General features: G+C 38.1%; 1 protein-coding gene across 4 annotated transcripts in view; it reads left to right on the forward strand.

Annotated features, from left to right (window-relative positions):
• Positions 1-13,794, forward strand: part of LOC126236592 (gamma-tubulin complex component 3-like) — a 264,077-nt gene that overhangs the window by 70,118 nt on the left and 180,165 nt on the right. For 3 of the 4 annotated variants that reach the window (XM_049946016.1, XM_049946014.1, XM_049946015.1), the window contains exon 5: positions 2,657-2,773. The exons of the other annotated variant lie outside the window; for it this stretch is intronic. In XM_049946016.1, coding sequence (XP_049801973.1) covers positions 2,657-2,773 — 117 coding nt within the window. The remainder of the gene's footprint in view (positions 1-2,656; positions 2,774-13,794) is intronic. 4 annotated transcript variants of the gene reach the window in all.

Consider the following 13,794-nt stretch of genomic DNA (forward strand, 5'->3'; position numbering starts at 1 on the left):
CACTGGGAGACACTCGACCACCATCCCTGTAGTCTATATTTGTTCTCCACCCGACTATTTTTTGCTCACATCCTTGAAAAATCACTTTAAAGGTAATGATTTTAAAACAATGAAGACATCGATGAACGTGTGCAAAATTGGTTGATGACGTGGTTTCTAACTTTTTATTAACCAGGCATGTTCAAGCTTCCAAATCACTGAAAAAATTCTGTAGAGCATACAGGAGGCTGTGTAGAGATAAACTGAAGGCTTCAGTTGTGTAAATGATTACCGTATTTACTCAAATCTAAGCCGCACCCGAATCTAAGCCGCACCTGAAAAATGAGACTCGAAATAAAGGGGAAAAAAAATTCCCGAATCTAAGCCGCACCTGAAATTTGAGACTCGAAATTAAAGAGGAGAGAAAAGTTTTAGGCCGCACCTCCAAATCGAAACAAAGTTGGTCCATTGTAATATGAGACACAATTTAGGTCGAATGAATGACGATACAGTTACAGTAGTTTGGTTCGAGTCGTAAGCTTAGCAGTTAAGCTTTACCAGGTAGCCATTGCTATGTGTCAGGCGCTCCGTCCGTATTTATACAGGTACCCTTCCTTTTTTATGTGCTTCGTCTGGTTTGAATCGATTGCTTATTTTGCTTTGATCTGATAAGTGCCGTTTTCTTTGTTATAGGTGTTTACGTCACTCTAAGCTGAAAATGCATTACTGTACTGTGTCATGCATTGTTTGTCGCATTCTGATAGTGCGTGTTTACAGCCTGTCGCCGCTCATGGCATGGCTTGCTTTTGTGCGCGAAACCGCCGCTTACAATTTTTAAAAAAAAAGAGAGGAATCGTCTCATTAGCGAAACAGTGGCAAGAGACTGCTATTTGTTGTTACTTACACTGCTGTTTTCTTTGATAATGATCAGCAAGAACCAAATAATAGACTGCGAATGATAGAACGTGTTCTGATTGAGAGTTAGGCGAAAATTTTTCTCCGTTTGAAAATCTTTGCGGCCGCTGCTTTAGTTCATCAAATTCTGCACAGAAATTATAGTCATCTTAGATTTAAAAATCTAGTCAGTTGCCGTGCTTCGTTTCTGACTGTATCACTATTAGGCATAAGAATAATACGAATATAAACATGACACGATACGTATATTCTTCCGCGTTTGCTGTTGTCTCACTCTATTTTCATAGTTTATTAGGCAGAATGATTTAAATGAGATAGCAGCAAACACGAAAGAATACATGACAAAATGTTTATATTCGTATTATTCTTATGGTGAAGAGAATACTGCATGTGATTCACATTTGATCAGGTTACTATTAGCAACCATCTCTTCTCACCGGTAGGAAAAAATTCAGAACGTAGAGTTGGCCATATTGATAAACATCCCAAACAGTCTTGCCAGTCGGATTTTCGTAGTACATTGAAATTCTGCTACATTCGAAGATGAACAATACGGAATTTGTATTTACTTCGTTGGATAATGTATGAAAATGCAGTGGTCGAAACTCGGGGCGGTGAAAAAAAAGCTCATTTTCCGCCTTTTTTTCTTTTCTTTTTTTATTTATTTACTGACGCCGAGGTTTTGGCGCCAGTATTTATCTCTGTGCCTACAAAGCATGCCTGTGTAGCGCTGCATATACTCGACGGCAGAAGTTAGTTGTGACGGCACCTGCCAACATTTTTCAGTACTTCCGCTTGCTTTGCACTCGATTCTAAGCCGCAGGCGGTTTTTGGGATTACAAAAACCGGAAAAAATGTGCAGCTTAGATTCGAGTAAATACGGTAATCATAAATGTACAAAAAGTAATTATCATGTATATTTGAATCGCTCTCGTATGATATCAGCCAGAAATGTGACTGGGCCCTGAGACATGTACACTTTTCATGACAGTCATCAAGCATCACATAAATTCTGCACTTATTGGTGTAGAGAACCTGATGCCATTGACTTGGTTCCATTTTCGGTGTTCGCTTGCTTTTTTTCAACTTATGTATGCATAATACACAATGTGGATAGATTGTTTCTGGTGTTGTTTGATAATTGATGCCTCAAGTCTAAATTGATTGTGTGGGATGGTTGTGTACTCTCTGTGTCATCACAACCCTCCTAGTTGCCTCCAAAAACAGCAGCATGCAATTCTGTTCCATTCTCCGAAGAGTGCTTATGGGTCACGGTTTGTAAATAGTGGTCATCGTCTAGTGTTACTGGCATGGTTGACCATTTCGAGACAGAATTTCAATGTTTTGTGTCTCACAGTAGCAGTTGAATATTAAACTGATTTATCATCTTGCATTCCAGTTTGGTAGCCAGCTTCTGGTGCCAACAATCTGCCTTACTGTGCCTTGAAATAATGCTTTGAGGCCTTTGATAGAATGTACAGTATGCAAAAGCTGTATTGTCATGTTCATGAGTAGAGACACAGATCACACCTGTAAACTGCACTGAGAATGCATTCTAACTTTAGTAACTTTTTCGTGTGGCCTAGATAGTAATTTCTCATGGTAAAAAAAATTAGAAAAATGTTCTCAAATGAAAAAGTTAAACAGGTCTTGAGAGTGGTGCAAAACTTTTTTTCCCAATGGTATTCCTGTTGTTTGTTGTATGTGAAATTTCTGTAAATGTTTTGCTTACTAAGTGCACTAAACAAATGTTATTCCATAGATGCTTACCATTCATCCAGAGCCATTTCATATGCTCATGACTTGCCACAAGGAACCATTGCTCACCTAAACGGGTGTCCAGTAGTAATGCCTGTACCACCACCGTCCAGAAACCCCTGTAAGTATATATTTGCTCATAAGCAGTGTTGGGTCCTTAAGTCTCCTAATGGTTATATATTGATTGCTTAAATCTCTATTCATTTTCCAAACCTTATCATGTCATCCCTCCTTTACAGGCAGACAAACAAATCTGACAACGAAACTTAGTGGGGAGATTTAAAACTGTTAATGCATACTATTTGAAGGTTAGAAACTCTACAGCTGTGATGAGTGCAGTCTTTTTTCAAATTGTCGGCACGTAGTAACTTCATTCTTCACAAAATTACATGTATTAAATCTCTCTAAATAACATTTGACTGCAAAAATCCAAGGCTATAGGAACTTATGATGTCATGGTGGAAGCTCTTTTACTCAGTGCCATATATTCCCACCTGATCATAATTGTACGCAGTGAAAAAGTACTTGTTGCGTATAGAAGAAGTGTTCAGACGCAGTTACTGAATGATGACATACAAATAAGCTGAGGATTATTCAGATCAGATTATCGCTGTTATAACCAAGTATCATCTTTATAGTCTTCAGGGCAACCTCTGATTGTGAAAATTGGCAAATACTGTGGAGTCCAATTAAAGCAGAACATATGTGTGGAAGGTATGTCCAAGTTCTGATTTTCCTTATTTTATTGTGCTGGTCATTCGTCCCTACCTAGGGGAGGCAGCAAATATTTTGGCATTCGGAGGAGAAAGTTGCACATTTTAGAAAAGATTTCAGTCATTTGGCTATGAACTGACAGTTCCATTAGAACAGGTTACTCTGTAGCTATGACTTATGATCAGTAAATGAGAATATTGCTTGAAACTGCTCATTTTGAAATAAACAGTGATCGGCAGACAGAAAATAAGCCTACTTCCAGTCTATTAGTCATTGATAAAAGCAACGGTTGGATTGTTACAAGTATTTGCTAAACCCTTCTAAGACAGACAGTAGTACCATGCATAAAAAACTAAAAGATCTCTCATTTGTTCTCCTAATCGCAACACATATTTTGCCTAAGCAAACCATGAACTAAAATCCCAGTCAGACATGTTAACTATGTAATCATAGCCGACTGTCTGTTCAGATACATTAATAAGTCTGTTGCACAATAGTAACACATTTCAAGAAATGATCATCAACGATTTATAATATATGCAAGAATAACATTGTTTACTCTCTGTTTTCGTTTGCCGTAAGAACATTTCAGATGTTGATAAGTTCCTCAATACATCCTAAAGTTGGATAAGGGCCTTTCCACATGAAGTGTCCTAGGGCTTCCAGTTCAACCATCTTCAGTTTTGATGAATTTTGTACATGATGTACCTTAGGCCCCTACATGAACTTATGCACAGTTTCAGGCTCACCCGTAACTTGGTTGAGATGCTAGAGCCACTTCTGTGAAGACCACTTTTACCAAGACCAAAAAGTCGTGAAGAAATATTCAAGTTTGGCATTCCACTGTTCCTAATGTAAAAGATCTAGACTCTTGCTTCTTGGTATAGTGGTACAACGTTTTGTGCTCTACACACAAATGATGGAAGCAGAGTTCAGAAAGCAATGCATTTGGCATAATCTCAGTTCAAAGTGGCCAACAAATCATGTCACGAGCAATGCGTCCTACACTTTAACGAGGCATAAGTAGTGGAGAAAGTGCGCTATGGACCTGGTCTTTTGCCAATTACTGTCTGTCTGAGTGTTTAGTATATCACAAATTTGGGCCTGGCTTGTGTGTTTATTTACTGTGCTACTATTCTGTAAATTTGCTAAAAAACATGAATGTATCAAAATATACCTGTGTTCAAAGTCGTGTGTCTCAAGATGGACACCTACCACATTACATTCATTAACACCATTCAACAGAGCACATTTCATTCTACTGAAAAACTTATTTTCATTTTGGTGTCACTTTGGGTAAGGCGAAAAAATTGTGGCTTCAATTTGAAGTTTTGTTGATTATGTCTGCAGTGTTTAAATATTCATTTTGGTATTTATTTGGTGATTTTAAACCTGTTTGCGACAGATTCCTTGCTAAATTTAACCATTTAACTGTACTAGAGACTGCTACATAATTTTTGTGAAGCTAATTGCTTATTAATTTTATTTCTTTTCTTTATTTAGGACTCAACAATTTGATTTTAGTGCCTGAAGCATATCAAGTTGTTGCTAAAATGGAAAGACAAGATCAAGTTAATGTATTTCAAAATATTAGTGAGAAAAATTATCTGTAATTGGGAAATTAAGGATTGCATGCTTCATCGCTGTGAAGTATATTCAGGAACAGAAGCTGTAAAGAAATATTTGGAAAGCACTTTTGCAGATATTGATCCCGAGGATACAATTCAGTTCAAACAATGGACTAATACTGGCAGAGATGCACTTCAAACTAGAGAAATGAAAGTTGACGAATTCATAGAACTATTAGTTACAAAACTTTTGGCCCTTTCTACTCACCACTAGATTGCAAAGCATCAGAGCAAGCAATTGCAGTTCACTAAAGAAGGTCTTAAGCCAGGAGAGTTGATTATATTAATGGATTTTGCTGAAAATTACCCCTTTATTGTCCAAAACGCAGTTCAAGGATTCCATTGGGAAAATAGTCAAGCTACAATACATCCATTTGTCATTTATTACAAAGATAATGAAGACCTAAAAAGTGTCAGCTACTGCATAATTAGTGATAGCCTTCGACATGACGCAGTTGCAGTGCACATGTTTTAAACATACTTCATCAAATCCCTAGAGTGCATTTTTAAAGAAATTAAGCATATTCATTATTTTAGTGACGGTTCTGCTGCACAGTACAAAAATTTTAAGAGCTTCCTAAATCTTTGCCATCATAAAAAAGATTTTGGCATTAATGCATAATGGAATTTTTTCAGAACGAGCCATGGGAAATCACCATGTGACAGAATTGGGGGCACAGTTAAATGTTTAGCAGCAAGAGCTATCCTTAAGTGTCCATATGACAACCAAATCTTAACACCAACTGATAAAAAAAAGAGGCATGGCACTGAATTTATCTATATTACAAAAGAAATTATTGAAGAAGCAAAAATTGATCGAGAAAAATGCTTTGAGGTTGGATACTGTGTTTAGTTCAAGAAACCATCACCATTTTGTGCCAATTGATGAAAAGCGACTTTAGATTCATAGAGTAGCAAATGATACAATGTCCTTTATAGCAAATGTGAACCGATATGCTAAAACTGCTACTAAACATGTTGCCATTACTGAACTACAGCCTGGCCAGTATGTCGCTTGCGTTTATGATGGAAAATGGTGGATAGGGAATATCTGTGAACAAAAATGTGAAGAAAAAAACACCTTGATTAATTTCATGCATCCTCATGGAGCTGCTCAATCATTTCACTGGTCAGCTAAAAGAGAGATATGCTGGATTCCACAACAACAGATAATTGCAGTCACACCAGTTCCAGCTGCTTCAATGATGGGGTGGCAATACAGTTTGCCAGAAGCAATAGTTTTGGACATCTGCAACAAATTTAAAGCATCTAACAGCTAAAGAATTCTGCATTATGGCTTGGAAACCACGAAGAGACCCAAATGAAGCCTGGGAACTTGCTAGATACCCACATTCAGCTTGGAACTGTGGCTGACCTTGCATGGCTATTAGGCGTGGCCCCTTTGCGATTGGGCTACCAGTCACCAAGATGGTCCAATGAAAGGATTTTTCTCGAATTACAAAAAAAAAAATTCAAAAGTTTAGGTGCAATTTTTGCACCTTACCCAAAGAGACACCAAAATGAAAATAAGTTTTTCTAATAGAATGAAATGTTGAATGGTGTTAATGAATGTAATGTGGTAGGTGTCCACTTTGAGACCCATGACTTTGAACATGGGTATATTTTGATACATTCATGTTTTTTAGCAAATTTACAGGATAGTAGCACAGTAAATAAACACACAAGCCAGACCCAAATTTGTGGTATACTAAACACTCAGACAGTAATTGGCAAAAGACCAGGTCCATAGTGCTCTTTCTCCACTACTTATGCCTCGTTAATGTATGGGACGCATTGCTCGCAACATGATTTGTTTGCCCACTTTGAACTGAGATTGTGCCAAATGCATTGCTTTCTGAACTCTGCTTCCATCATTTGTGTGTAGAGCACAAAAAGTTGTACAACTATACCCAGAAGCAAGAGTCTAGCTCTTTTACATTAGGAACAGTGGAATGCCAAACTTGAAGAAGATTTCTGGTCTTTGTAAAAGTGGTCTTCACAAAAGGAGCTCCAGCATGTCAACCAATCTACATAAGTTTATGCTGGGCCCTCGTGTGCATACTGTACAAATATAATCAAAATTGAAGATGGAGCTGGGACACTTGACATGGAATGACCCATAACATAACAAAAATTCTCAAGCATGCGGTCCACAAGTAATCCTATACAGTCTTGTGTACATTTCCCATCTTCATATAAGCTTATTTGACTTTCTTTGAGTGTGTAAAATAATTTGATCTCCAACTATTACATCATTATTCTAGTTGCGTGACATTTTTCCCTCAAACTACTTCTCTTCCTGCACTTGTTTTGTTAGAGTTGTGACAGCTATTATTTCCCTTTCTTTGAATGGTAGTTAAGCACAGTTAAGTTTTAGAAAAGGTTTCATCCATCTGTTTTGATCCTTGTTTTCTATAACATTAATTTGTGTAGTGAGTAGCCCATAAAATAGGTTGTAGACATACATTCTTGCATTTATAGCTTGCCTTCATGTTCTAACATTGTAAACAAGCTTTTAAGACATTCTGTATCGGTACTTCTCCATATGTTATGGAAGTACCAGTGTTCGAAAATATACTTATTCTCAATATGCGTAGGTATGCATGCTAGTTATTCAATTGTTTCAAGCTTTGTCTTATAAAGTGATGCACATTGAGCTTGCTGTTCAACTCATATTTTAGCTGGTCCTTCACCCGAAACCAATCAGTACAGGCATCTTTCACCTGACTTACTTTTTTTGCACACATCCAGAATATATATGTGATATTTTCCATCCCTCATCAACAAAATCCAATGTCAGCACTTGCTTGTCTGTGATAGATATTTCTGGTGAACTTTTCAGTACATCTGTTAACTATATTCTGCCCTCCTCTAATGTAAACAACCTCTAAACTGCGTTATTCGAGATATAGAGACCGTCATCCCAGTTGCAAATGCAATAATTTGTTTGAGATTCTTGTATCTGTATCCTGCGTGCAGGAGAGCATCTGTGAAGTTTTGAAAGTAGGAGACGAGGTACTGGCGGAATTAAAGCTGTGAGGACAGGTCGTGGGTCGTGCTTGGGTAGCTCAGTTGATAGAGCACTTGCCCGTGAAAGGCAAAGGTCCCGATTTCAAGTCTCAGTCCGGCACACAGTTTTAATCTGCCAGGAAGTTTCATATCAGCGCACACTCTGCTGCAGAGTGGAAATCTCATTCTGGAAACATCCCCAAGGCTGCGGCTAAGCCATGTCTCCGCAATATCCTTTCCTCCAGGAGTGCTAGTTCAACAAGGTATGCAGGAGAGCTTCTGTGAAGTGTAGAAGGTAGGAGACGAGGTACTGGCAGAAGTAAAGCTGTGAGGACGGGGTGCGCGTCGTGCTTGGGTAGCTCAGTTGGTAGAGCACTTGCCCGCGAACGGCAAAGGTCCCGAGTTCGAGTCTCGGTCCAGCACACAGTTTTAATCTACCAGGACGTTACCTTTCGATATATCTACAAAGCATGCCTTCCCTGTTGTATGGTTTTGATTTGAAAACTTTTTTGCATTTTCTCATGCATGTCGTATGATCAGTGTTTCGATAGGAATGCATGCTCAAATTAGTTTGACATGTGCCAGCTCCTGTTGCCCATAATGTGGAATTTTGTTGCGTATAATCTCTGACAAATCTGATCTTTTATTTTCTCTCTAGTTTTGTGGCAATACACAGTGGAAATATTTTATGAAAACCATTGGGTAATCTTCATACCTCCTGGCCTTAGATATTGTCTTCCAGAATGTTCGTTGTCACAAGTTGTTCTACTTCTGTACAAATGGTAGTTCTTGCAATATTTCCTCCATTTGTGTTATTGCCTGCTTAAAACCTCAACTGATTCAGTTCAGATCAGATACTTGGTATTGTGAAGTCATAGACTTGGAGTGTTGTGGCGCCTTTTTCTTTCACTTGGGTTTAAGTTCACTGAGATTTCATTTTGTATTGTCCATTTCATTTTAAATGCAAATATTTTAGACTAGGCTTTACCGTGACTGTTACTGATATCAAATGAAAGAAGTTTACTGTTACCAGTCAGTGTTTGTTTATCTCCATCACACGTAAACTGTAATAGTTTGTAAACAAAGATTTTTTGTTTACAAAATATGACAGTTTACATTTGATGTGCTAAGGCAGTGAAAGGAACCTGTGACCACTGAACACAGTGTCACATGTTCCCCAAAATTGTAACACAACACACACGTATGTCATGTACAAGTGTAAATCCGCCTGATGATGGAGGTTTAAACCTTTGGAACGCATCTTGGAGATAAACAAACAGTGACTGGTAACAGTAGAGTTGTTGTTCCGTTTGTTATACGTTTCAGCTGTGACTGCATTTTTGGCTGTTTTTCAGTTTCTTGCCAATGACCTGAATCCTATCCGCATTCTCCAATCTTTTGTGTACACATTCCACTTTTGTTTTCAAGTGCATCTACTTGCATTCTGATAATTTCTACGACACATTTGCCTGTCCTTGTCTCGTAATCTTCAGACCTCTCCACAGAATCACTGTGCAATTCTTTGGCTTGTGACTTCCCCACTCAGAGAATTTTTACTTCTTTTTTAGTTAGGTATTGTATGGCTGATATTGCTCTTGCCTTCTCCAACTCAATCTTCTATCACAAGCATGTTCATTTCAGGATACTGGCCCACAAACAGCGTGCTAGGATCATTTCTTTGTAATTCTTTTAGAAGCAGTGACATCAAGTGACAATGTGCTTCAGACAACATTGTAGTAAATGGTGACATTCAGCCTCTTACAAATGGGATAAAAGTGAAGGCCTCTACAAATTGGTTGTTGAAGGGTCCATAAATACCCACCATTATTCCAACAGCATACAATATACATTCATATTGATGAATGAACATGTTTTCCAGGTTGGTTAATTACATCTTTTGTGGACCTACATCTCTGGGAACTGTATTGCCTCTCATTATTTTATATACTATTTAATGGCACTGCACTGTAAGATGTGTGATCATAAAAGCAATGGGAATATTTTAATATTGTGGGATTTATACATCTAATTTTTAATTTTGTTTTGTCTTGTTAGTACACTTGTCCCTGATGAGTGATCTATTCATCTATTTTGAATATTAAGTTTATTGTTGGTGGTTGGAAAGGTTGCACGTGGCTTCGAGTGCTCACTGAATTTTTACTTTCGAAGAAGATGGATCAGAGAGTCGGCATTATATTTTGCTTGAAAATTGGAATACATGGAATGACTGTGTCCTTTGATGAATCTTCTGTGAGTAAGATGAGAGTTAATGACTGACATAAATGTTTCAAAGAGGTTGAGACATGGTTGACGACGACTGCACTGGACACCCCAGAGCATCAATTCCTGATGACGATGTGGAAGAAGTAAGGAAAATAGTTCCAGCAAATCGCAGAGAAGTTGCTGATATCAGCTTGTCTTTGGCTCATGCCAAGCAATTTTTTCGGATGTTTTGGGCTTGAAACGTGCAGCTGCAAGGTTTATTCCAAAATTTTTGAATTTTGACCCAAAACGCCATTGTGTAGACATCGCTCAGAAATTGCTGAACGAAATCAACAATGATCACAAACTTCTAAAAAAAGGTTATAACAGGTTTGACATTGACAGCAAGATCCAACTGTTCTATTAGAAACTGCCTTGAAGAGCCAAGACCAAAAAATATTCAACAAGTTCGTTCACCTGTGAAGGTTCTTCTCACTGTTTTCTTTGAATAAAATGGGATAATGCATCACGAGTTCCTGTCTTATGGTCGAATGGTCAATGAGGAATACTACCTGGAAGTTATGTGCTGTTTTTGTGAAGCAATCCAAAGAAATGACCAGAATTGTAGCAAAACCACTTGTCGAAATTGCATCACAATAATGCTCACACTCACATCTCAGTGCTTGTTGGTGATTTTTTCAGAAAAAAAAAAGCGTTACATTGCATCAACCACAGCATTTACCGGTCGTGGCCTCCTGTGACTTCTTTCCATTCCTGAGGCTGAGGAGAAACATGAAAGGGTATTTGTTTGCCACCATTGATGAGATAAAAACGGATTTTCAGAAGGAGTTGAACACCATAACAAAAAGTGACTTCCAGGATTGGAAAAAGTGCTGGCACAAGTATATTGTATCTCAAGGGGATAACTTCGAAGGGGACAAAGTTGATGTTGATAAATAAAGATTCTTTAAGAAGAAAAGAAAAATTCTCATTACTTTATCACACGTCATGTTGTCAGCATGCTTAAGATTTTTCTGCCAACAGAAAAATATGCTATACTACTATCCGTTTGACAAACATTCTGAGGGTTCACTGTCTGAAGACCTATCTGTCGACATACAATCAATTTTACAGGATTGGGAAAGTTAAGACGTAGAAGACACATACTGTTCATTGAGGGAATGGTGTACAAACATGGAAATTTCATAAGCATTAAAGATTGCAGGAACTTCATTTAGGATGATGTTGTCCAACTTGAAGGCTTGCAGTGCTACTTCCTTGCCTGGAGCATAATGAATTATGATCACATGCTAAAGATTCTGAATACAACTCTTTACAGTCGAGATTGTCACAAATAAAGCAATACTTTTGAGAGAGATCTTTCAAATCTGCCACCCAAGCCACATAAGTTTGACAGAATTGCTTGTGACACTGCAAAACTAGAGCATAACAGCAACCAGAGGACACTTTTTCTCATAATAGGAAGACAGCCTATTACAAATTACTGTAAACAATAATATCTCTTAGATTCTAGAAGAGGATACAATATATTATAGATACAGAGCTACTTGCGATTATTAGCTGGAAACAACTGCACTGAATAACAACCTGAGAGTGGAGGAGGTATCTGTGATGGAATCTGTGCCAGTCTTCTTCTTGTTCAGGTTTGGAGGTTGCTGCACTGGAGGGGTGGCCTGCTGTGTTAGTAGATTCTAATAGATTGTTGTAGGGAATGCTGTTGTCTGTTGTGCGTGTTGCTCAGTCTGTTGCTGCCATTGCAGATGTCACAACTTCAAGATTTCTAAGTCCGCTGTTGCAGACATAGAGCAGAGTTTAAATCCAGTTGATGCTCTAACTAGAGTCTCCATCAGCACTGATGTTTTCGACACTGAATAGGTGAATACTCTGTTCTATTCACAAACACAGAGTACAGTAAGTACTGTTCATGCTGAGTCAAAAGTCCACTAGCACCCTAAACAGAACAGTATTTTAACCAGGAAGTCCAGACATCTAAAGCCAAATTATTGTACGCAAATAACTAAGTCTACCAACGTTGCAATCCAGCAAGAATCCAAGTCCAGTGGCCATGGCAGGTTTGACGAACAGGCAAGTGATGTCACAAACTGCTACACAGTTTGAAGGAAGTGGAATGGCCGATGCTGGCCCCTTAATATTGGCCATGCTCCGTAATTGAGGGCACCACTGTACTCACTGCAAATGTCTCCTAGTGCTGGCTGCAGTGCCTTGTGAGTGCTGCCTAGCACTGGCAGTCTTGTACGCTAGTGATTGTGGAGTCTCCTTAGCGATACATGAGTTGGAGCCTACATCTCCATTAGGCCAGGATAAGAGCGTTCAACTTTATGCATTTGTACCCAAAATGATATTCATGAAAATGAAGATAATTGTACAATTTGATTTGTAGAGGATAAAGAAAAACGTTTGTGCTGAAATTATAGTTCAGTTTCTTTGTACTAAATTATTTGGTTTTGGAGATTATTCTACTTGCAATTATGTTTACTGCTACAGAAATGGTGATTTGATTTAGTTCAAAACCATAGTAAGTGTCAAAACTGTAAGTGTAATAATATGTAAAACAAGGGAAAGGCAACCTTGAACCTAGAGCAGATCAATGCCTGGAACACAGTAACACACAACAGAAAACAGCATTCATACTAGCTTTTGAGCACTAGCTCTTTGCTCAGTAATAGTACACACATTCACACACACGACCACACAGACATCCAAACGCATGTTCCTGTGGCCATGGCAAGAATCGCTAAGTTTTCATTTCATATATCGAGAGCTGTGTTCACATATTTCCAACTGGTGAAAGAAGGATAAGGTTCTCCATTTAATATTTAGTAGAAAACACATCCTAATATTCTGCAAAATTATATTTCTGTGGCCATGAACCAGTTTTTGGCTCCCTAGGCCATTTCTGAGAGTCATGACTAAATAAATATAATTTTGCAGAACATTAGGAAGTGTTTGCTAATTATTATTATTGTTACCACTACTACTACTACTACTACTACTACTACTATGTTCTGTGCCAAGAAGTGACAGAAAATACAGTTCCACCCACCCCCATATGCAAGCAAAAAGCTTTTTCTCAAATATTTTCAGTCTGCAGTGTAAGATTATATTTTTATAAATTTGTGTGGAACGGACATCATTTGGGTGTTCCATAAGCAACTGATGATAACATTCTCTAGGCAGTGCAATGTACATGTGTGTAACACACAACACTTCTTTCCTGTAGCATAAGTGTGTAAGATATGCTGTTGGAGATTCCTCACAATATACCATTGTATAATATTCACATTGCAGATAGATGAGGTGCTTGTTTTATTTGCAAAGAATTCAACATTTGGATTCCAACTTACATTCATAACCAAGTTTAATAAAAAGAATTTGGTTGCTTAATAGTAGCTTCCATTTCAATAACATATGGTACGTTGTGTGTCCATATTTGTAAAGTTCTCGTTGTTGTGTTGTTATATGCTTCTAACCATTTATTGCTGAAGAAAGTCCCACTGATGCTCCCATCAGTGTTCAGGAACTTCAGAATGCTAGCATGAGTGGCTGC

Source organism: Schistocerca nitens, chromosome 2 (genome assembly GCF_023898315.1).
Source record: "Schistocerca nitens isolate TAMUIC-IGC-003100 chromosome 2, iqSchNite1.1, whole genome shotgun sequence".
Taxonomy (NCBI): Eukaryota; Metazoa; Arthropoda; class Insecta; order Orthoptera; family Acrididae; genus Schistocerca; species Schistocerca nitens.